The sequence below is a fragment of the Alosa pseudoharengus genome, unplaced genomic scaffold (genome assembly GCF_046254945.1).
Source record: "Alosa pseudoharengus isolate Yale_2024_CS ecotype anadromous, Long Island Sound unplaced genomic scaffold, YU_APseudo_1.1 YU_APseudo_1.1_scf_5, whole genome shotgun sequence".
NCBI classification, from domain to species: domain Eukaryota; kingdom Metazoa; phylum Chordata; class Actinopteri; order Clupeiformes; family Clupeidae; genus Alosa; species Alosa pseudoharengus.
The window spans coordinates 15,434,378-15,458,228 of record NW_027468837.1 but is presented as its reverse complement, the minus strand read 5'-3'; the positions used below and the strand labels follow the sequence as shown (position 1 = coordinate 15,458,228).

At 51.0% G+C, this 23,851-nt stretch overlaps 1 protein-coding gene across 3 annotated transcripts in view; it reads right to left on the bottom strand.

Annotated features, from left to right (window-relative positions):
• arhgap46a (Rho GTPase activating protein 46a) overlaps window positions 1-23,851 on the bottom strand; it is a 39,270-nt gene that overhangs the window by 6,779 nt on the left and 8,640 nt on the right. The window contains exons 2-5 of one of the 3 annotated variants that reach the window (XM_076268519.1): window positions 18,313-18,855; window positions 4,647-6,297; window positions 614-1,307; window positions 242-337 (exon numbers count right to left, since the gene is read on the bottom strand). In XM_076268519.1, the coding sequence (XP_076124634.1) occupies window positions 242-337; window positions 614-1,307; window positions 4,647-6,297; window positions 18,313-18,855 (2,984 nt within the window). Of the gene's footprint in view, window positions 1-241; window positions 338-613; window positions 1,308-4,646; window positions 6,298-7,544; window positions 7,652-18,312; window positions 18,856-23,851 lie in introns of those variants that run through there. The other 2 variants (XM_076268520.1, XM_076268521.1) reach the window with 2 other exon arrangements.

The following is a 23,851-nucleotide window of genomic DNA, read 5'->3' as shown; positions in this document are numbered from 1 at the left end:
GGGGGGGGGGGGCTGTTGCGTTATGCACACACACTTAGTCGTGACTGCTATATCGCGGAGGACTCTGTAACCTAATCTCCAAAGGACACGCAGTACACGGGTGGAAAGAGAATAGAAGAGCGGAGAGAACTCCTTGGAGGGAGAGAGGGGAGCGTTTGAATCTGGAACAGGGTAGCTGCACTGAGAGTTGCCGTGCGACAGCCACAGAAAATGAAAGCAGCGGCGGTGGCGGTGGACCTACCCTCTTGCTCATCGTCCTCATTGTTCTGCTTTCTCTTCTTCCTGGACTTTGAGTTCTTCTTTTTGACGTCCTGCTGGTCAAGGATGAACTGGGTGACTGCAATCCAGGAGAGAAAACAAAAAGCACACATTAATCGTCGGGTAAAAAAAAACAAAAACACAATTCAAGGCCAATCACCAACGGCTTCTCCCCCTCAAACAGACTGTAATAATACAGCAGGTGTCACAGGCACAAAGACAAACCCATAAAAAAAATCCCCAAATAATCGTAACTGTAAACAAAGACCCCCAACAGGAAGGCAGACTGGAAGACTGACGGGAAGACAAACAAAACAGACCGACAGAGAGAGGAAGAAGAGTAAATCGCACCCACCCTGTTGTTCAATGAGAAACTCACGTTTCTTATCATTGGCCGGCTCCATGTGTCGCTGGATGTAGCCCTCCAGATAGCAGCAGAACTTGGGCGAGGGCGCGAAGAAGGCCAAACTGACGGCCATCAGCTCCCAGCCGGCGGCCAGGCTGCGCGGGCTCAGGTTGCCGGTGGTCTGCCGCACCAGCTGCACATAAAGCTCGTCGCGCAGCCCTTGCATGGCCCAGCACTTGGTGACCACGAGCAGGGCGGCGTGCCGGCGGTCCAGGCGGGAGGGCCGGTCACCCATGTAGGCCTGGACCAGCTTGAACATCTCGCAGGCCTCCTTGCGCACCACGCGGTCGCTGGTGACCAGCATGGGCTTCTTGATGGAGCCGCGGTTCCACGAGAGCATGTTGGCGATGGAGACGCGCCGACGGAACAGACCCTGCGTGTGCAGGTTCAGGTGCTTGCTCGCCCAGTCGGCCATGTCGGCATCGGCCGGGGGTGGAGGCTGGCGCAGGGTGGCGTAGGCCAGCTGGTAGCCCACGGCGCCGCCGGACATGCCCCCTGCTCCTCCTCCGACACCTCCGCCAGGGGGGCACCGAGAGCTGCCGTCCCCGGGGAGAGGCCTGTGGGGGCCCAGGGAGCCTGTCCGCCCCTCCACCATCCCCTTCTTCCTGCTCTCAAGCTGGACCTTCGAGTCAAGAGTCCCCGCCTGAGGGAGAAACAGAAGACGGGCACAGAGTGAGTGAGTAAAAGAGAAATGGAAAGAGAGAGACAGAGGAAGAGTGAGAGAGAGAGAGAGAGAGAGAGAGAGAAAGAGAGAGAGAGAGAAGAGGGGGAGAGAGACCGATTAGAAGGGAGGCTAGAAGAGGCTAAGCAGATGGAAGAGGCTAGCAGCAGAAAATTAGCTAGCGACAGTGAGACTGTACCCAAACTGCAGCAGTGGCTGTGTGGTCTATGCTGCACAGTGAAACGGAGAGAGGGAGAGAGAGAGAGGGAGAGAGGGAAAGAGAGAGAGAAGGAGCTGGAGGGAGGATTGTTGCAGGATCGGCACATTAATGTTCCTCAAGCCGTAACGGAACTGCATGCAGGAACAAAAGAGGGTACAGAAACACGAAAACAACAATCCAAGGTCCACATGGACTCTCTCTGGCCGAGCAGGTGATTACACATGGCATGACATAAGCTGTTCTCTCCCAACCACTCAACACACACACTCTCTCTCCCTCTCCCTCTCCCAAAGAGCTCTTTCTGATCCACAATGGTATTTCTCTCCCCCTTAGAGACTCACACAGTAACCAATTCCACACGCCAATAACTATCAAGAGTAAAGCCTTTGAACTTGTAGAAAAGATAGTTTTCCTTTAAATGTGCCAAGACTATACAGTACAAGATGCATAGTATGAAAAGATTTCAGAATTATTTCTGCAGATAAAAATGTTGTGAAGTGTTAGTCTTGGCCAAACTTTTTACTGGAGTTCTCAAATGTTTTATCCTGCTTGATCATAATATTGATGGTATGGCAGTATTACTGGCATCTAAGGCAGATATCTGAGCCAGAAATGTACTTGTCTTTGGGTGAAAATTTGGAGTTTTCTCTTCAAACTGAAGGCACTAATCATTCCAGTGAGCAAAGTCATACTACAACTCTCAAAGGAGAAACCTCAAAGCCTCTTTGACTGCTCTGAAAAGATGAATGTCAGCAGCCACTCAATCTTGCGGGTGGCCCCATACAAATGACTGGGATGGGTGCCTGTGATGTAACAGCAGGCTTTCAAAGAGAGAACATTCCAGAACTCTCTCTCTCTCTCTAAGTCTCTCTCAGAGGTCTATACGGAGCTGCAGAGTAGTAGCCGCGACAACATCGATTGTTGTATCAGAATCCTCCTTGATAGTGACGATGCCCAGAAGGCCATGGCAATGTTGTGTGCGTGTGCCAGGTCTGTGCCATATGGGCGCACAGTGGGCCTTCATCCTGGGCAGCAGGTAGCATGTTCTAAAGCACAACAAGGGCCTGGCATGAGACCCAGTGGCCAGGCTGGCCACAGTATGGGCAGTCACGCGTGGGGCCGTGGGTAGAAGAGATGGGCAGAGGAAGGACAGAGAGAGAGAGAGAGAGAGGGTGTGAATCTCAGTGATGGCCATCTCAGCTGGGGCTGACCATTATACAACCGTTGGCCTAGACTGACTCACACCATTAAGTGCTGTCTGCCCACTCTCATACTCGCCTCACTCACTCACTCACAACATTAAGGAGTTACCCATTAGTCTCAGTGCACACTGCACAGAGTCACGCATACCAAAGGGGCACTGTGTTTACTGGTGCTTTGTCATGTTCCAACGCTAATCTTAACCAGTTAGCATAGCATAGTGATGAACTGAGGGAGTTTGAACAGCATGCCATGCAACGTTCCCCTCCAGCAGAGAGAGAGAGAGAGAAAGAGAGAGTGCTGTTTAGGAGGGGAAGGAAGCTTGGAGACGGGGACCTTGGAGCCGTAGGTCAGGGCTGCAGGGGAGTTTAGCTCCCCCAGGAGCGCAACACTCAACCAAACCTAAATCATGTGGAGCGGGCTCGGCTCCAGTTAAAAAACATACCTCACGGCCGAGCCACAGCAAACATGAGTCATGTGTCTCACCCCTTTGTGTGTGTGTGTGTGTGTGTGAGAGAGAGAGGAATGTGTGTGATGTATGTTGTCGTTCCAGAGAACGACCACACTTAAAGCTGTTATAGCAATCTGTTCACCATTTACCTGTACTTTACTACGGGATTGTATTTCTCGGAGAGATGGCGAAATGTTTGTGATGGTAATGGATGCTTGCCTGCGGGTGACCCTACGACAAGGCAGCGCAGACTGCCGTCTCAGATTTATGCCTCCCTGTTTGCCTGCCACGACTCAAGCGTACCATCCAGCGCGCTCGACTAAAGAACTCTGTAATTCTGCCCTCCTTCCCATTTAAATCAAATTTTAAATCAAGTCGCAAACCACCGAGCGTTGTTTGAGCTCGAGCGGCTCTGCAGCGGTCACAGAGGCATTTTTGTTGAGAGCATCCAGACAAAACAAACCGACATATGTGTATGTGTGTGTGTGTGTGTGTGTGTGGGTGGGGGGGGGGGTTGTGGCTGAGGGGGAATGCGGGGTAAAAAGAGGCAAACAAAACAAAACAAAAAAACTCAAAACAGACCCTAAACATTTCCCCCCTGCTGAGATTTAAACAAAGTCGTGGAAGTCTGGCTGTTAATGATGCCATAAGCTTAAGTTGGGCACCGCCAAAGCACTTCGGCCTGGAAATATGGATGTGCTCAACAGCAGCAGCTAGCGAGCAGCTCCTCGCTCTCACCCACTCTGAGCCACTTGCAGGCGTTGAGTTGAGGACGAGGGTGAGTTATACTGGATGGGACATCAGGCCGTTTAATTAAACATAGCCTTCGGCCCAGGAGGAGGAGGACGAGGAGAGAGAGAGAGAGAGAGAGAAGCAGAAATGAAAGTGAAGTGGCTCATCCCTTATAACTTCCTCATTACCCACGGGCGTGTGCAATTGCAGAGATAGCTGAGGACGGCCAGCGGAAGAGAAAAAAAAAATCGAAAAAAAAAAAACTTTTCTGAGCTGCTTCTTATCGCTCTGAGCACATATAGGATGTACTTTGACTTGGGGGTGACAGCAGCAGAGAGACAAGATAAAGCTGCAGTTGAGCTGATTTAATGTGGAGTTTGGAGCAAGTCTATGCACAGCGACAGAGAGAAGAGGATGGGGAAGAATAGGAAGATGAACCGGGTGTTAGAGGAGACAAAAAGCACACACACGATGGCAAAAAGGGGCAGAGACAAGACAACCCCACAAACCAATCAGACACACACAAATGAAGGAGAGAGATAAAGACTGCTCAGAAGCCTATAAAAAACTCCAGCGCTAAAAGTTATGTCAGAAGCAGGCACTTGAAAAGTAAATTAGACATGAATAGGTCATACAGACAGACATAACAGTCCACCAATAGTTCTTGCTAGGGAAAGAAATCAAAGATGAAGACAGACAGACAGGTAGAGCAGCTCACCTGAGAAGGCGGTCCGACAGTCTCAGGTGAGGACAGGCTCATCTGGCTGTTGATGCTCTTCTCCAGCGTGTCCACTTTCTCATAGGTGCGCTTCTGTCGCCCGGAGAAGTCCAGGCTGGCCAGGTTGCCCAGGTTGCCATGGTGACCTCCTCGGCCGAGCGAACGGCTCCCTCCGATGGCAATGGTGGCGGCGGAGGATGAGGAGGAGGCGAGGTCCTCGCGAGACGAGCAGCGGGGCCCTCTCCCGTACCTGCGCGGAGAGCCGAGCGGCGAATGGCAGTGCGGGGGGCCGGTCAGGCATCCCTCAGCCATCTCAGAGTCCAGCCCTGCTGCCACCGCGGCCGCCATGGCCCGCGTCTCCCTCATGGTGTTGGAGCGGCCCACCACCTCACGCATCTCTGCCATCAGCCGCTCGTTGAGCGCGTTCAGCTCACCGCTGCTGCCAATCGAGCCCGGTCGCCCGCCTCCGGGAACGCCCGTGACCCGCCGCCGGCTCTTCCTCCGCAGGCTGGGCGACGGGCCCGTGGAGTAACCGGAGTCCTGGTAGCCTCCGGGGCCCGCGGGGGGCGGAGGAGGAGGCGGCGGGGGGCTGCCGAAGTCCTGTGAGGCCTGGCTGCTCTGCCGGCTGTGGTGCGCCTCCATGGCGCGCAGCACGCTGGCCTCCAGGGCCCGCCACGACTGCTGCTTCTTCTCCAGGCTGACGCTCAGAACGCCGGTGCCGGGGCCGCCGTCCTTGGCCTGGGGCCGCGGTCCCCCGTGGTGGTGGAGGTGGTGGTGTTGGTGTTGGTGGTGGTGGGGGGGGAGCAGGCCGTCAGGCGTGGCTATCGGGGACGGGGAGGGAGACGAGGGCCCTGGCGACGGGGAGGACAGTAGGCTGCCCTGCTGCTGCTTGGGGTCCACGTTGACCATGTGCTTGATGCACTCGAGGCCGGCGGGGCTGTAGTCTGAGGACGAGGGGCTCCTCCTGTGGCGGGAGCCAGTGTGGCCCGGGGCCGGGGGCTGGAGGAGCTTGGGCTTCTGCAGGCTATGAGAGTGGGGGTGCTGGTGCTGGTGGCCGTGGGAGTGGTGGGGGTGATGGTGGTGGTGGTGGTGGTGTTGTTGTTGTTGCCGAGGACCGGTGCCGTTCATCAGCTGCGCTCCCTCCACCTCCATGGCCATATCGGGCGGCTCGTCGTAGATGGGGCACTCGGAGGTGTTAGGGTCGTCGTAGAGACACGCTGTCGCCGTGGAGGCGTACTGCGGGGAGACGGGACGTGGCGTGCTGCACTGCTGTGGTGGCGGCCGCTGCTGTGACCCGGGGCTGGACGCCAGCTCGCCTGGCGACGACGGCACCAGGCAGAAGCTGCCGTTGCTAGCCTTGCGCAGGTGGTGGGCCTGCCGCGCGTCCGCCGCCATCTTGCTGCCCGCCGGCGTGGTCTTGTAGGCCTGCGCCGCGCAGATGTAGGTGGCGCTGGACTTGCCGTTGTTGCTTGAGGGGTTGAGGGTGCAGGCGGAGTGGCCGTTGAGCTTGCCGTGGGGTCCACCGTGCTGGTGCTGGCTGGCCGATGCTGCCGCCGCTGCGGCTACTGACGTGGCTCTGCTCATGCTGTTCACCTTCACCAACATGGCTGCCTTAGAACCAGGCGGGGGCTGCCATCTCTGAGCAGACTCTCTGTAGTAGATAAGCACAAGAGATAGAGAGATCGAGAAAGAAAGAAAGAGAGAGAAAGAGAGAGAGGGAGCAAGAAAAGGAGAAAGAATAAAATATAGTTAAATACAATATCCCGTCTCAAGATCTTAGTACCTCAAGGAAAACAACAAAGTTAAACTCTCGCTTCAAATGACCATGGAAATATCCCATGTAGTACGCTGTAAGGACAGCAACAGACCTCTCATTCTTTGCCAAGCCTTTTCATAGACATTTGTTTTCATAGCAAAAAGATGCTATTAAAGCACTTACTCTTTGAGAACAATGGCACCAGTGTGTGGTATTCCAAAAAAATCTCCTAAAATTACACTTTCTTTTGCCGCTTCTGATTGTGTGGAGCTTTTTTAGGTCCTGGGGAAAGGCATTTCTTTTGAGCGCGCTGCAGGACTGACGTGTGAATGAGAGGCGGCCTTTGCCCGGACACAGACTGAGAAGGGGATTGTATAGGAGAGTCGTATAAAAGAAAACCTACCCACGTCTCCCGCTCGCCTCAACGATAGCCCCCCCCCTCCCCAACCCCCGCCCCCAATCCCACCCACCCCCCAGCTGAACAAAAGCCTCATGTTTTTCTTACAGCATTCAAGAATTTCCCCTAGGGATCAATAAAGTATATCTATCTATCTATCTATCTATCTACATTTACACCAAAATGAAATATTCTCAGTATGAGACAATGAAAGAGGCCAAAACAGACAAGTCAAGATGGTCATACAAGCCCTTGGTCCAATCCTTCAATTCAATTGTGTGAGATTATTTAACAATTAGATAGATGAGACGCCATCAACAATGTGAGGTATAAAAAAAGCACTTGCAATAACACTGAAACCTTTTCCTTGTTGAGTCAGTGAAGTGGAGAGGCTAAATTTAAGTGAGGTTAAACATTAATCCTGACATTGTAAATGAATCTGGCTGCAATCTCTTCACACACCGTTCCCACCCCATAATCCCCCATTCTTATTTAAATTCTCCCAACGGACCACATTCCTCCAACCTCAGCCTCTGTCACTTTCAATCCCAACGTTCCAACACTTCAATGACTCTTTCCAATACTGTGCTCTGGTTAAAATCAATTTAACAAAACCAATAGAGAATAAAATATATAAAATCGAACGGTAGAGAATATAAAAAATGACATTTATTCCTTGTCTAAATGTGACAAGCAAGTCATAAAAGTTGCCCAACAGGTATAAGTAAATAGTCTTGATAATTACCGTGAAAAGGTTGAACGTTGAGCACTCTTCACTTCTGATAAACTGAGGCAATAAGTAAGTGCAAACTTCAAAAACCTCTCCCTTTAGGCCGTTCCCTCTGAGCACAGCCCATAAAGTCATTAAGAGCAGAAAAGCCCCCAGCAGTTCCAAATCACACTTCTGCCTTTAGAAACAGAAACAATGCAGCTCTGGTGTCATGTGCACAAGACTGCGGTGTGTGTATGTGTGTGAGGGGGGATTTCATCTATGAGTCATCGTCTCACTGATGGGTGTCCTTTCCATTACACCCAAATGACCATCTCACAAACAAACACACACACACACACATACACAAGGGCACAAAAACACACACTGATGTAGTTACTCACTCAGACAGGACATCCACACACCATGGCAACACAGTTGAGATCTTTAGGCCAAGCAGACAGAAGTTGTGAATGAAGTATGGAAAAAAAAACAGTATAACAACAAAGAGTTTCTCAACACTCGCCTTTCCTACACAAACAAATTGTAGCCTAGAACAATAACACCTCCATAAACATCTACAGTGTGTGTGCTTCCTCTCCTCCGTGCCAGGAGCACATTCTCTATCGCTCCTCTATCGCTCTCTCCATCTCCACTCTCTCGCTCTCTCTCGCTCTCTCTCTCTCTCTCTCTCTCTCTCTCTCTCTCTACCTCGCTGATTTGAAAGTAAACAAGCGTGTTAAGCACTTGTGCAGACACACAAGAGCGCGCCTTCAAACACTGCTGCGGAACAGCGCAGCAACAGCAGTGAGTCTCTGGCATCTGGCCACATGGCACCGGCCCAAGTGACCGCTGTGCCGTGCCACTTTGCTCCGCTCCGCTCTCTCATGCTGGCGAGCCTCTCGTCACACTGGCCCATACGGACAGCCAGAGGAGAGGAGAGAGGTGGGGTGGGGAGAGGAGAGGAGAGAGGTGGGGTGGGGTGGAGTGAGGAGAGGGGAGAGGTGAGAGGTGGGGTGGGGAGGAGAGAAGAGGAGGTGAGAGGACAGGAGAGAGGTTCAGAGGAGAGAGGAAAGGAGAGGGGTAGGAAGGTATAAGTATATATAAGTATAAATACTTTTTTGATCCCGTGAGGGAAATTTGGTCTCTGCATTTATCCCAATTAGTGAATTAGTGAAACACAAACAGCACACAGTGAACACACAGTGAGGTGAAGCACACACTAATCCCGGTGCAGTGAGCTGCCTGCTTCAACAGCGGCGCTCTGGGAGCAGTGAGGGGTTAGGTGCCTTGCTCAAGGGCACTTCAGCCACGGCCCACTGGTCGGGGCTCGAACCGGCAACCCTCCGGTTACAAGTCCAGAGTGCTAACCAGTGGGTCACGGCTGCCCACTAAAGGAGAGGAGAGGAAAGGAGAGGAAAGAGCATAAGGCAGTTGTGGGCAAACTTTTTGGCTCAAGGGCCCCATTGAGTTTTCAGTGAGCAGCCTATGATAACCTAATGAAATGCTTGGCAGGCCAGATTAAAGTGTGCGGTGGGCCGGATCCGGCCCGTGGGCCGTAGTTTGCCCACCTCTGGCATAAGGTGTTTGGCTTGACTTGGTAGCACTGGCAGTGTTCAGAAGTCTTTACGCACTTGTAATTCAGGGCCAAGAAAGAGTAAGAAAGGCATACATAAAATCTGTGTGTGTGTGTAAGTGTGTGAGTGTGTGTGTGTGTGTGTGTGAGTGAGTGATTGAGTGAGTGTATGTGTGAGTGCATGAGTGCAAGTACAACTGCTGCCACTCTTGTGTGAAGTCAAACACCAGATGAACGTCTTCCTCAGGAGTGAAGTCACAGCTGTGAATGAAGAATGGAGGTAGGCAGAGAGAGAGAGAGAGAGAGAGTTGTTCTTCAAGAGTGGAGGACAAGACACAGCTGTAAGGAAGAGAGCAGGACGAGATGTGAGTGATGGGACAGAAAGGGTCTATGTACTCCGTCAGGAGTGATGGGGACAGCCGTGCTGAGAGGCCGTGCTGAGAGGCCGTGCTGAGAGGACGGGGAGGCGGGAAGGCAGGAGGACGAGTGTTCTGTTCTACAGAGTTCTCATGGAAAAGTGAAATAGAGGCCCTCGTTTGCTTGTGTGCTTATGTTGCTGCGGCAACAGATACTAAAGACAGAGAAACTCTTTCTAGATATGTACACGTGTGTGTGTGTGTGTGTGTGTGTGTGTGTGTGTGTGTGTGTGTGTGTGTGAGCGTATGTGATCAATGGTGTGTGTGTGTGTGTGTGTGTGTGTGTGTGAGTGTGTTCAATGCTTTTGTGTGTGTGTGTATGTGTGTGTGTGATGTGTGTGTGTGTGATGTGTGTGTGTGTCTGATCAATGGAGCAGCGCTGGGTGAGAGAGTCAATCTGGGACGCCAAAGCACTTCTTCAGACTCAATCACACGATGCACCACAATACATGTTCATGGGTGAGTTGGGATCTTAATATAGATTCACCAAGACTAAACAATCCAAGGTCTATCTGAAGGCCATGTTTAAAACCCCCTGGGAGAGATGATTAACAAACAGAGATAGAGGCAAACAAACCATGAATACCACAAAGCACACACACGCACAGAGAACACATACTACAGCGCACGCACACACCCACACTATACAAAGCATACATGTGGACACACTTTCAAGCAGACACAAACACACAGAAACACATATTCCTAAAGGGAACAACAGTGCATAATACTGGCTACAGAAGACAAACCAATCTAATTAAACAACCAACGCCATGGCTTTACGACGGCGGGGCCATTAACCACTTCCTGGTGTCTGTGTGTAGGGGGGGTGGCCCCCCCATGCATAGAGTTCAAAGGGCATCTCTGTGTGGCAACAACAGGAAATACCAATACAGAGCTACCAATCAGCACCTTCAACCTTGGGGGGTCTCGCGTGTGAAGAGACAAACGCTTTCTGCCCTATACATTACCACTCTACTGTAAACAAAGCACACACGCGCACACACACACACACACACACACACACACACACACACACACACACACACACACACACACACACACACACACACACACACACACACACACACACACACACACACACACACACCACACACACACACACCTTCAGTTACATGGTCTCCCCTCCAGACAGCTACAAATCTACCATGTCTGTGGCCAGTCAACCCTGGCTCCAACACCCTGTTTGTGCTACACACACAACAGATCTGCGTGAAGCGCACAGGACTCTGAACCCGTGCAACTGGATCTGTCCAATGGACGCTTCTGGGAAACTGGCTGAACAAGGTTACGAAACTTCAGAATCACTCGCTCCCTCTCTCTCTTTCTCTCTCTCTCTTTCTCTCTCTCAGACTCTGTGCTTGCTTCTGTACAGGCCACCAGTCAAACACAACACTCTAATGTGGGAGAGGTGCTGCCACAAGAGATTCAGATGAAGAGTGTAAAGAGACTAGAGGAAGGGAGGGAGCGAGGGAGGGAGAAAAACAGAGTGCTTGTTGTGTGTGTGTGTGGGGGGGGGGGGGGGGGGGGGGGGGTGAAAGAAAGAGATGCTAGCAAGCAGACAGACTGAAAGAAGCGGGAGAAGAGATGTTGGGATTGAGGAGAGAAAGAAAGAAAGAAAGACAGAAGAGAGGGGAGGTGTAGGAGGATTAGTCATGGGAGAGTGGCTCAGGGTATTAGAGGCAGCAGCACCAGCAGCAGCATTCCTCACTTAGATCATTCAAGGGGCCTGAGGAGGGTGTGTTTGCATGTAATGTGTGTGTGTGTGTGTGTGTGTGTGTGTGTGTGTGTGTGTGTGTGTGTGTGTGTGTGTGTGTGTGTGTGTGTGTGTGTGTGTGTGTGTGTGTGTGTGGCTCTTCTGAGGCTCCTCAGTTGCAGTGAGGCAGAGTTTTGTTAAGACCAATATCAGGTACAGGCTGGGATTGTGGTGTGAGATGGAGACATGATTTTGCCTTGTCTTCCATCCCACACTGGGCTGGGATCTCAACACAGATATCTAATTGTAAGATTGTAGATTCTTATGGAAGATTAACCACGCACAAGTCTCTTCAAGTACACTAGCAGCTAACCCATACAAACAAAGCTATCAGCGGGTGTGTTTAAACTCACACTCTCACACACACACAGCACATATTCCCATATCCACAAACACGGACACACATTCCTCAAGTTCCTCTCGGCCATGCATTGGGAGATGGAATGCTTTAAAACAAAGTTAGGACCCTCTGGAGCCTTTCTAGTTAATTTGATTGGGCTTGGGAGAAAATCAAGTTAGCTGTCAGGGAGTTCCAATTTGTCTCGGGGGAGGGCCAGCCAGGCAGGGTGGGTGGGTGTGTGTGTAGATGGTTGGGTGTTTGGTTGGGCGGTTTCTCTCTCTTTATGGTCTCAGCCATGTCTCCTCGCATGGCCCGCGCTGGTGCAAGAGAAGACGATCGGCTGGGGCTCAACCGAGCCGAGAGCCGAGCCCTCTCCACCCAGCTGCTGCTGTTATTGTGATAGATTAGCGGCGGAGTTCGGGGAGACGCTTTCGTCGCCTTCTCACAGTTCCCCTCACTTTCTGAGATGACCGTTAGAAAGAAAAAAAAGAGGGAAAAAAAAACAGAGAAGGCAAAAGGCTGAGTCACCGTGACGGGATGGGCCCGCGGCGCAGCAGAGGAGAGGAAGCGACTCCAGAGAACGCACTATTATTACCCCCCAGGACAGGAAACAGGAAGAGAGGATTCTATAGAGCGGACGTTGTGCTGTGAATCCCGATAATTAACAATCTGTGTAAGGGCAAAACAAACACGCCAGCGGTTGTGAAGAGGAGAAGGAAAAAAGGAAGAAAGAAAGAAAGAAAGAAAGAAGAGAGAGAATGGCAAGACATCAGATGTGCCACCACGCCACACCTAGCTTGTATTATGTTAAGGTAGTCAGAAGGTAGTTCCTTTGATGCACAGCAGCCTGAGTCTGCCCTCAAACGTACAGTGAAAATATCCATTACAGCCAGAGAGCTGCTCTCCCTCTAGAGCCCACTGGTAATAAATAGCCGTGAAGGTGGTAGTCCTGAGTAGCACAGAGGCAGCTGTCCCACGGCAACAGCTGATAGCACTTCTCCTGTGAGCCACCGAGTCTGGCTGCTGCGCATACCACGCATGCAAGAGGCCACACTCCCCGTCTCCACACCCCAGCCGAGAGCTCAGGGGTCTGGGTTGGGGCTGGCGGCTGCGCCCCTGTCCCCCTTCTCTGTCCGCGTGGGATCGCAGCAGGACGGCGGAGGAGAGCAGGGTGAGAAAAGGGAGTGGAGCGAGGGGGCAGATGGCGGCGGAGACGCCTCTGGAATCTGAGCGCTACATCTGTTCATTTCATGTGAAATGAGATGCAGGGAGAATGTATGGCTCGCCTTACCGTCGTAAAAACCACATCCTTTCCAAGCACCCGAGCACACACATATGCATGCGCACACACACACACACACACGCAAAGACGTTGAGTTGAGAACATGTGGCACCCAAGATTTTCCATGTAAGAAAATGGGTACAGAGAGCCACTTTAAGTTACAGATCTTTCCCTTTATTTTCCACGTCTGCAGACAAGGTCAGACGATTTGCCATTTGCTATATATCCTCACACCTGGATGAAGCAGTCCGTCAATTTTCGCAAAGATCTCGAAGGTCGCAGGATTACATTGACACACACACACACACACACACACACACACACACTGCTACCTCTGGATGCCAGCGCGGCTTCAGAGAGATGTGGACTCAGAGGTCATACGCAGGGCTGGTCAGGACCAGAGCACATTGGCAGCACTTCCTCATGTGGCCTGACTCTCCAGAGAGCCTTTCAAATCTACAGGGTGTCTTTGAAGGGACAGAGAGAGAGAGAGAGATGAGCGTGAGACAAAGGCAGAATGTAAGAGAGAGAGAGAGAGTGAAAGAGAAAGAAAGAGAGAAAGAAAGAGAGAAAGGAGAGAGAGAGAGAGAGAGTGATAAAGAGAGACCGCAGCATCTATTCTCTGGGTATTTTCGGCAACACTAACGGCGAGGCTAAAATAAAACAAAAGAGGGCAGTTTTACTGCTCCACTTTCACATATAAAAAAAACCTCTACTAGGCCACTAATCCAGTTTTCTGTGGACTCCAAAAGAGACGGCACCAGGGTCCAGTGAAAATATAGCTCTCCGGAATAGACAGGACGTCACAGAGCGACAGAGCGCGTCGAAGACGAGAAGAGCAGGGGGGAGGAACAGGACATACACGACCATACATCAGAGTGGCTCGTCAACGGGCCCCGCAAAGCACAGATTCATGGTGAGCCGGGTGGGTGGAGAGGGAGGCCCATCTCTCTTTAGGTCTGGGAGGATTACCTTTTAAAGTCAAGCGCAGACAGCGGTAAAAACTCGCCGACCTCCCGCTATGCGGCACTGACTCATTATAACACACCGATCTCTCCAAGATTTAAGCCGCACGTAAAAAAAGAAGAAGAAAAGAAAAGAAAAGAAACAGTGTGTTTGTCTGAACTGTCCAACACACTCAACCTTTTTCACTCCAGATTGAGGCAGGAGACAGTGAGGGGAAATTGTCTGCTTTAACACGTAACTCGTTAAGACTTAAATATTTACCACACGGATGGTTCATTTCCTTGAGTGGCTAAGGCACCACACACAGCCTCATGAGCCCGAGAGGGGAGAAGGAAAGGGAAGTTCTACACGTGCTTCTGCTTTCTGCTTTTAGCTTTTTGGGGGTTGATTCTGAAAGTAAGATTTTTTTGGTCATGTAACCCCAAGCCAGTAAGAAATTCCTGTCCAAAAATCCCCCAAATATCTTTGAGCGTGACATGTAAGGGTGATTTTTGTGTTGATCATGCAATAAAAATCACGTTATGGAAAATTCCCCTGAACAAATACTACATCCATTCCTAAATTATTCCAAAACGAAAGACATAAATGTATAGATTCTCACAATGACAATGCAAATCCTCATTCCCAATTGAAGACCATCATCCGTCACAGATAACAAGACGGTCACAGATAAGAGACGGTCACTGATCTCAGTTCTGTTGTTCTCCTGTGACTGATGATGTGGAGTCATATTCTCGTGCTCTCCGTTCTACTCTGCCGGCTCTAGTCCGAGCACTGATGCGTTGGCCAGGCCGAGGGACTGAGCCTCCTTTCTCTTCCGTGCCTTCAGGAGGGGGTCAGGAGACCCTACAGGATAGAGGAGGGGGCTGACCCCGGAGAAAAGACCTTGGGTCATGCCTAAGGTCACGTAGAGGTCACGTTTCACTGGTGTAGTCAGTGTCACGCGGCCTTAGCGCCTGAGAGAAAGGGAAAAAGAGACTGCAGGACAGACTAATCCATCTTCGCCACCGGATGGTTAAAGCAAATCCGGAAAGCTAGATAACACACACACACACACAGGGAGTGATATTTTCTCACACACACACACACACGGAGTGTCATTCACACCTACGCGCAGAGACACATGCTGTCATGGACCGCATACGCACAGAAACATAAAAACAAACACTCTTCCTATAAACTTAAACACACTTACAAATGCATGGGATTACAGTTATCTCATTCAAACATCAGATATAATACCCCCAAACCACACAGACAGACAGACACACACACATAGACACATGGGAAAGCCACCTCCCTCAGGGCTCATCTTCTACAGCAGATGTTAAAGGATTTGGAGAGGAAAACAAGACAATCCCTTTATAAAGCAGTCGGTGGTCAGTGACACCATTTGACCTCATCACTCAGATCCTTCCCAGTATCTCCCTCATACACACACTAGCACACACATACGCACACAAGCACACAAACACACACGCACCTCTTTTCCTCATTTCCCCTCACTGGCAAAACTGTTTACCGTAGAATAGTAAAATATGTTTTCTGTCTGTCCCACTGGTACCCAACAGGTTCGGATTCCCCTGGTCTCCGGGGCTTTGGGACGAGGAGGCAGATATAGCAGCACTCGCAGGTCCAGCAGCGGACAGGAAACTGATCTCACTCCCAGGCCATATGATAACACAGATGGTGGCTGTTTGGAGCGCGGGGATGCACTGATATTTTCTGGCCACGCCTGCTTGCAGTTATTTTTAGACAAACAAACGCAGGAAACCAGGGATGGGACCTACTGTTTTTCTCTCCCCACACACACACAAAGGTATGAGACAACGTCTCGAAAAAATGTCATAACTGATGAGCCGTTGTAGTGGGGTATTTTAAGCAAATTACCATCAGGTGGGTGGACAGTTTTTAGTGAAGTCAGAAAAATAAGAGCCAGAAGTGGTCATCTAGAGATGAATGTACCCATCTCAAACAGGAACAAGCGGCCATATTGAATAATGTCCGAGCGTGCCAACATTCCTCAGAGAAACACGCAACCCAACCCCATGGTAAATAGGGGAAGACCGTGAGATAACAAGGGCGAGTCTATAAAAAGACTTATTGTGGTAGAGGCTCCATCTTAACTGGAGATCATAAGACCCCAAAAATGTATAGGCTAGGCTACCCATGAAGGCTTCCACTTTCATCCCGGCAGAGAAAACCATTATTCTCCTTAACAACTTCTCATTGACTTCACTTAACTCATACTATTGTCCCCATTTTTTTTGTTCTTTGTCCTCCTCTGATTCATATAATCTTCGGCAAAGGTCAAACACGACCAGTCCAGACTGGGTTGGTGGGGGGTGAGGCGGCTGAGGCATCATGGGTAATGTTAGGCTACAGTGTAGCCTACTCTCTCTGCATGGACAAGGGCCTCCTCTGCCATGACCTCGGACACACAGCTGGCCATTGTTTAGTGCGGCGGGCTGACCCTCCTCAGAACACGTGAGTCATCTGTAGCGACTTCAGGAAGGAGTGCTGGAATCCCCACACAGAGAGAGAGAGAGAGAGAGAGAGAGAGAGAGGAGGGAAGAGTAGGCCTGGTGGAGGCCACTGTTTCTACTGCTCGTCTGTTTTACGTAATCGGGAGAAAAGGTTAGAGGGCCGAGAGTGGGAGAGGGAGAGAGAGAGAGAGGGAGAAAGAGAGAGAATGAAAGAGAGAAAGCATAGCAACCCTCCTGTTACACTGTTATGAGTGTGTGTTTCTAGGATATTCCAGTCTAGGGCCCCCAGGATAAATGTATAGACACTCTTCTGGTTGAGAGAGCTTTGTGGAGGGGGGGGGGGGAGGGGTGCCTGGAGGACCAGAGCCATTAAGGGGGGGTTGAGGGGAGAGGGGCCCAGAGGACTACACAGCCTCAGGCACAGCTCAGAGGAAGAAGGGGGGGGGGGGGGTGTTGAGAAAGCCACCACTGCTCATTGTACATGTGGGGGGGTTTGGAGCTGAGCAGAGAGGAGGCTCCTGCCTGTCATTACCCTCACACCGCGGCTACAGGCCTCTCTCTCAATGTCTGCCACTCAGCGGCACGGCACACGTGCAAACGCACAAACACAAACATGCACACACTCTTACACGCTTGTATTTAAAAAGGACAAAAATACACACAAACTTTGATATAAACTGTTTAACTCCTGGCTGGTAATCAACAGAGAGTCTAAGGAGATTAAATGGACAAATGTGTTTTTCAAACTCAAAAACACTCCTATCCAACAGACACAGAGCGAGAGAAAAACATATAACACTCCTTCCTAACTCGGGTGGACAGGCAGCGAGAGAAAGCACACATACTCACACACGTACGCACACACACACACACACACACACACACACACACACACACACACACACACACACACACACACACACACACACACACACACACACACACACACACACACACACACACACACACACACACACACACACACACACACACACACACACACACACACACACACACACACACACACACACACACACAGGAGAAAGTCACGTTTAGACCACGATGGTCTGGCTATTGCCCAACAGTGACCCCCGGGCCTCCCTTAATCTGCGGCTGGGAGCCAGCAGTTTGTTTTAACGGAGAGTGAGAGAGAGACAGGGAGAGAGGGGGAGAAAGAGAGAGAGAGTGAAAGAGAGAGAGAGAGAGACTGCATGGTTTTGTGGGATAGACCAGCCAATGTAATAACAACCCAGCACAGTTTGAGGACCAGGCTAGGCTGGGGCTAGCAGAGAAGGTGTGTGTGTGTGTGTGTGTGTGTGTGTGTGGGGTGGGGGGGGGGGTAAAGTGGAGAGGAGCAGGCGCGTCTGGAATCCCCACACCACACTTTGGGGGTGCACGCTCCAGGTCCTTTGAAAGGGGCTCTGGGCTCGGGGGCTATGTGTGGAGAGCTTCTTTCCCAGTGGCAGAGGAGAGGGAAGCATGGATGTCAGGTATTTTTATTACAGATTGATGTAAAAACACAGGGCCTCCACACTTGGCAGCCATTCTACAACAACCATCTACCGTGTGTGCTGCTGCTGTTGGATAGGAAAGGAGAGTAGAGGTGAGGAGGGGAGGGGAGAGGAAGGGAGAGGAGAGGTGAGGAGGGGAGAGGAGAGGCCAGTGGCACAGCTGTTTTTGAATGAGGGGGAACAAGGGGTGTTAAATAGCTCCTAATTGGTCTCACTCCTATGGGTCAATTAGTGGAAAACTCTCTTAAAAGGCCCACATCACATGCAACCACCTTCGGTTGACATGAAGAGGCAGAGGTTATGGGGACTGAGTCTGAGAGTGATTCTCAAGTGTCCAAATTGCCAATCAGAACATGGTGAAAGTGAGAGAGAGTGTGTGAGACAGAGAGAAAGCGAGAGAGAGAGAGAGAGAGAGAGAGAGAGAGAAAGAAACAGGAAAAGTGGAATTACCTCAAACTGTCTTTGCCATCACTCTCCGTGCTGCCATCCCCCTGCTGCCTTTCACTTGTACCCTCGTTGCTCCTCATGCTCTCCCTCTCTCCCTCCTCTCCTCCTCCACCTCCCTCTTTCGGGTAGGGCTCCGGAGGAGGCAGCGGGGTGTGTCTCCCCTGGCTGCCCAGGGTGCCTCCTCCTTGGGCCTGAAGTCTCTCCCTGGTCCCCGTACCCCCTCCGTTGGTGGCGCCCGCTCCGTTGGCGGCCGTGGGGGCACCCACCGGCCCCCCTCTCTGCACCTCGCTGCAGCGCTTGATGGCCTGCAGCTGGGACAGAGGCACGATGTCGGCACCCTGCGGCCGGTGCCAGACGGTCAGGCGGTCGGAGGCGTTGTAGTAGTAGAAGCGGCTGCTCTGCGTGTCGAACAGCTCCCACCACTGGTTGCCGTCAGACTGCCGAACCGGGGCGCCAGTCGGCGGCTCCCAGCCGCACTCGCCCGTGGCCAGGTTCACGTACATGTGCTCTCGAGAGCGGGGCTCCAGGATTTCCACCCAGTCAGAGCTGAGGACACAAACAGAGGGAGAGAGGGAGAGGGAGAGAGAGAGAGAGAGGGAGAGAGAGAGAGGGATAGATGGAGAGGGAGAGATGGGGAGAGAGGGAGAGAGAGAGGGAGAGATGGAGAGGGAGAGGGAGGAAGAGAGAGAGAGAGAGAGATGGAGAGGGAGAGAGAGAGGACAACAAAGAAAGACAGTTAGAGTTTTCATGTGTCTGATAGCAGTAATTGCATTTACATTCTTCACGTGTGTTTGTTTACATTGGAATGAGGAGTCATGTGAACATCAGCATCTATCTGCAACAGCAGAAGAAAATAGCATGCTATGCACTCAAGCATGTTAGCATGAAACCGCAGAATAATCTTATGAGTGCTATGGTTATATTAGTGTATCTCATTAACCCTCTCCTGACTGTGCTGATCCCCTGATTAGCCTTCTCTTTCTTGGATAAGGACAGAGGGAGCCTTCCAGAAAGAAACTTCATCATCTCTAAGAAACCTAAGAAGCACGTGGTGGCATCTCTTCTGCTGCATAAATAGCACATCGAAATGAGGACTCAATGTTCGATCCCCAACACAAGCACTGCATTAATTACACAGCCATTAATTAGACACACAGCCACATTGACTCAGTGGTTCATCGATAGGTCAAACTGGTGAACACTGGCGAGAGAGGACCGATAGGGTAAGGTCACAGCCGTTTAAGGATAAAATTGGTGATTTCTATGAAATACTGATTGCTTTTTCTGAAGCCGAACACAAATGTTGAAATGTGATCAGATTTGGTGCACTGTAACTGCATCAGGGTGAATTAGATGAAACACTTGAACATGAAAATAAACTGAATTAGGAGTGATGCTCTCAACTCAGTGCACTATGCTAAACATTTGATTATGTTGTCCTTGAGCCTCTGATCCAACCTATATCTTGTTATGGGCATTATCTCTGTACCATAGTAATGCTACTCTCTCTCTCTTTCTGTCTGTGTGTGTGTCTTTGTCAGCATTTGCTTAAACTTAGTGCCAGTTACTAGCACAGGACGAGGAGCAGCAAGAGCAGGGACATCTCTGCATGTGTCTAGGCAAACACATGGCCTACAAATCCTCACATGCAGGCCAGTAAACACACACATGTAAACACACACACACACACACACACACACACACACACACACACACACACACACACACACACACACACACACACACACACACACACACACACACACACACACACACACACACACACACACACACACACACACACACACACACACACACACACACACACACACACACACACACACACACACTAAAGCCGGTAGTCTCAAGGATCACTATCCGCTGACAGAAGCTCCATCCGGAGGCTGAGAAGGACTAACTGCTGCCTCAGCACAACAAGTATAGAGGTACAAGGGAACAGATGGAGAGGATAAGAGAGAGTGAGAGAGAGAGAGAGAGAGAGAGAGAGAGAGAGAGCATCAGTGAAACAAGCACAGAGTGTGTCAGCAAAAGAGAGGGAGAGAGAGACAGAAAAAAATTAATTCTGTTGTTATGAATTGGTGTGTGTGTACGTGTGTGTGTGAGAGAGAGAGAGAGAGAGAGAGCAAGCGAGTGAGAGCGTGAGAGAGCGAGGTTGAGCATGTGAGAGAGACGGCGTGTGCGTGAGCACCAGAGCCAGAGAGAGAAAGTTGGAGAGAAACAGAGACAGACATGAAGAGAGGGAAGGGCAAAAACTCCTGACCCCACTAGCACAGGCCATGGAAATGTCACAGAGAGAGCATAGAATGCTCAACACACACACACACACACACACACACACACACACACACACACACACACACACACACAAACACACAAATACACAAACACAGTATGTTTACAGTACTTGACAGTGACAGTGTAGGCTGAGAATTTGGCTTGCTTGATTGTGTGTATGTGTGTGTGTTTGTGTATGTGTACATCATGTATGTGTGTGTGTGTTCCGTCAGAATGCAGGGTGGAGTCCAATGTTCGTAAATCAAATATTTGATACAATAACAGGAAACAAATCCACAGGGCCTGTTATTCTGTACTCATCATCCCCCTAGAGCACAAACCGGGACCGCAGCGATCACGCTCTCACACCGCGCAGAGATGAGATAAAAATGTTTTTCATGCACTCAGCCTCACAAGGAGAATGAAAAGGGCTCAAATACGGTACACCCATGGGCACCGGCCTAAAATTATGGCTGTCCTTTATACGAAGATCCTTTATACTTCCTCCTCAAGCTGAGGATGCAAAAGTAAACTAAAAAGATTCATTGAAGTCTCCTTTGCTGCCACTCCTGAAGGACTCTCTGAACAACTCTCCCCAACCAAAACATGACAACTACAACTGCTTAATGTGTCAATCCAGCTTGCCAGTAGTGCATCGAAAGTTTGTTTGTAGTTGCTTGCCTGGGACGAAAAAATGTTTTTAGAAACCACCGTCTTCCTCAACCAGAGAGAGATCCCAGCTGTGTCAAACTGCGGGAGTGCAGAATGAGAGCTAGGCTAATTTGGGTCACCGTACCCTCAAAGAAGGAAACTACACTTCTTCATGATCTAGTTTTCGTAGTGCAAAGTACAGCACTGCTTCAAATGAGCTCATTTCAGGCCATGAGGGAGGAGCGCAGTAGCCAACAACCTGGTCACCAGCTCAGATGGAGAGGACACACAGATCCACACGCACACCGCCCGATCCTCCAGGCTGCAGGGCCCGCATCAGCATAATTCAACACTCTTAGTCACCGGAGAGTCACTCACGATACTCAAGATACGAACACCCTCAGATACAACGCACAATGCCAAAAACCTCCCATCAGAGTCATACCATATCATGAGCAAGCTGACTAGACAGATAGACAAAACCACCACACCTGCTAGCACCCACCACCACCACCACCACCACCACCACCACCAGCACTCCCCACCCAAGCTGCGTCCACCGCCAAGCTGCCTGCGAGGGCACGGGTGTGAAACGTGACCAGCCTGGTCCCGATCCCAGGAACCAGCAGCTGACCTTGAGGGGTGGCCATGTGCCTGGCATGCCCATGGTGGGACGAGTGGAGCGATAGAGAGAAAGAGAGAGGGGGGGGGGGGGGGGAGTGAGAAAAGGGTGTCCAGGATGAGCCCACTCCTGGCTGGCATGCCAACTCAGTCGCTTAGCACAGATCCGACCACTGAGTACCACTGCCACTAAGGCTCTTAGGAGCAGTGCTCCATGATCCCACCGCCACGCGTTTTCAGCTTTAGTGGAGAACCGGAGGGTAACTCAGGAAACCTTTCAATAATGACATCACTGTTGTAACTTGTAGGCCACGACAGGGTGGCTCTCTCCATATGCACTTCAGCAGCAGAAGCAGAAGGCGGAGGTAGAGCGACTAGCCTGCTTGCAGGAGGACGCTCTGCCAAAGGTACCCCCACTGTCGGCCAGTCCCTGCCCACGGTGCCCCCTGTGTTGCCCCCAGCCTGGACCGAGCCAGCAAACACTGCTGGCCAGCTCCAAATTCTGTTACTGCTGAACTGCCTTGTTGTGCAATAAAGCCACCATTTTGTTGCCATTTCAGTATTAATAGGACACATCCAAGCGTCAATGTTTTACATAAACTACAGGGCCATTCAATACTGCCATCTTTGACAAACAGAATCCTCCTACTGCTGGCTACCTGCTGCTGCTGGCTGGCTGGCTGGGCGAGATGGAGACATTCTGCGCGAGAAGGAGAGAAAGAGGGTTGGCAGGTAGTCTGGGTTCACCGTGCCAAGTGGATCTGGCAGTGTTAAACTGGGCTTCTTGCGGTCGCTCTCTCAGCGGCCCTCGGCAGCTCGGGGCGGGCCGCACCATCTGGACTCGACACCAACAAACAGTCCACTTCACCATATTTAACACCGCTAACCACTTTCGGCCTTATCTGGCCAGACAGGCCCACACTTTGCTGCTGTGTGGTGTTGATGATGAAGTCTTCTGCGTGGATAAAGAAGCCTCTGTGTGTGTGTGTGTGTGTGTGTGTGTGTGTGTGTGTGTGTGGAAAGGAAAGATAATAGTTTTGAGGGGGTGGCGGGGGTCAGGTTTTATGATGACTCCCTCCAACTCACAAAAGAAGCTCCCCAGCTGTGTGCTCCATGGGTGCTGCAGCACGCTAAAGGGGAGCCAGACTACGTGGCAATCGATCAAGTGTTTTACAGAGGGGTCGCTGACCAAGGGGCAAAATTTAAGAGCATCAGTAACTAAAGGCATTTGTGTCACAGTGACCCCCCCCAACCCCATCTCCAGGCACCCATCCCCCAGCCCCACCCACTCTTTTCTCAGTACTTGTGAAATCCCGAGGGAGGCTACGGTTTCAGCCACGGCATGCTTCACGGTGGATTCCAGTCTGCCAGGGTCATATGTTTGGCATTACACCATCATAAAAACAAATTTCCTCCACTTTTTTTCCCTGTTTCTTCGCCACCCACCCCCCACCTCGACACACTCAACTCGCTCAACACACGTGTAGAATGTCTCCTGGTATGTGAACACAATCATAAATAACCGAGAAGGGTAAAGGTCAGCTGGCTGGCCAGGGCTCGTCTTACTTCAACAGGTACCTAAACATCCGAGAAACCCAGTGTTTAGGGCTTCGTCCGGGGTAAATATACAGCAATTACGACTGCTAGCGACTGGGCCAGCATCGCATTGATGGAAACTGACAGGCAGGAAGGCTGGGGATTTTCTTCTAAGTGCTGGTTAGGACGATAGGCCCCTTATCTCACTACTATGCTCCCATTTGTCTCCTTAACAGCGCAGCTTAAATCCTCTTTGGTGCTCCTCTTAAGTGTGTCAATCACGGGGCTTAGCGTGTCTGGCGAGATGAGAGCTTTGGCATGTTACGCAACACGGGCTAGGGAGATAACGAGTTCCCCGTGGTCGTTTTTTTAATAAATAAACGACTGAGTGGTTCGCCGTGGGAGGCGATAGTGCTGCGCTCACCAACGCACACTTCAG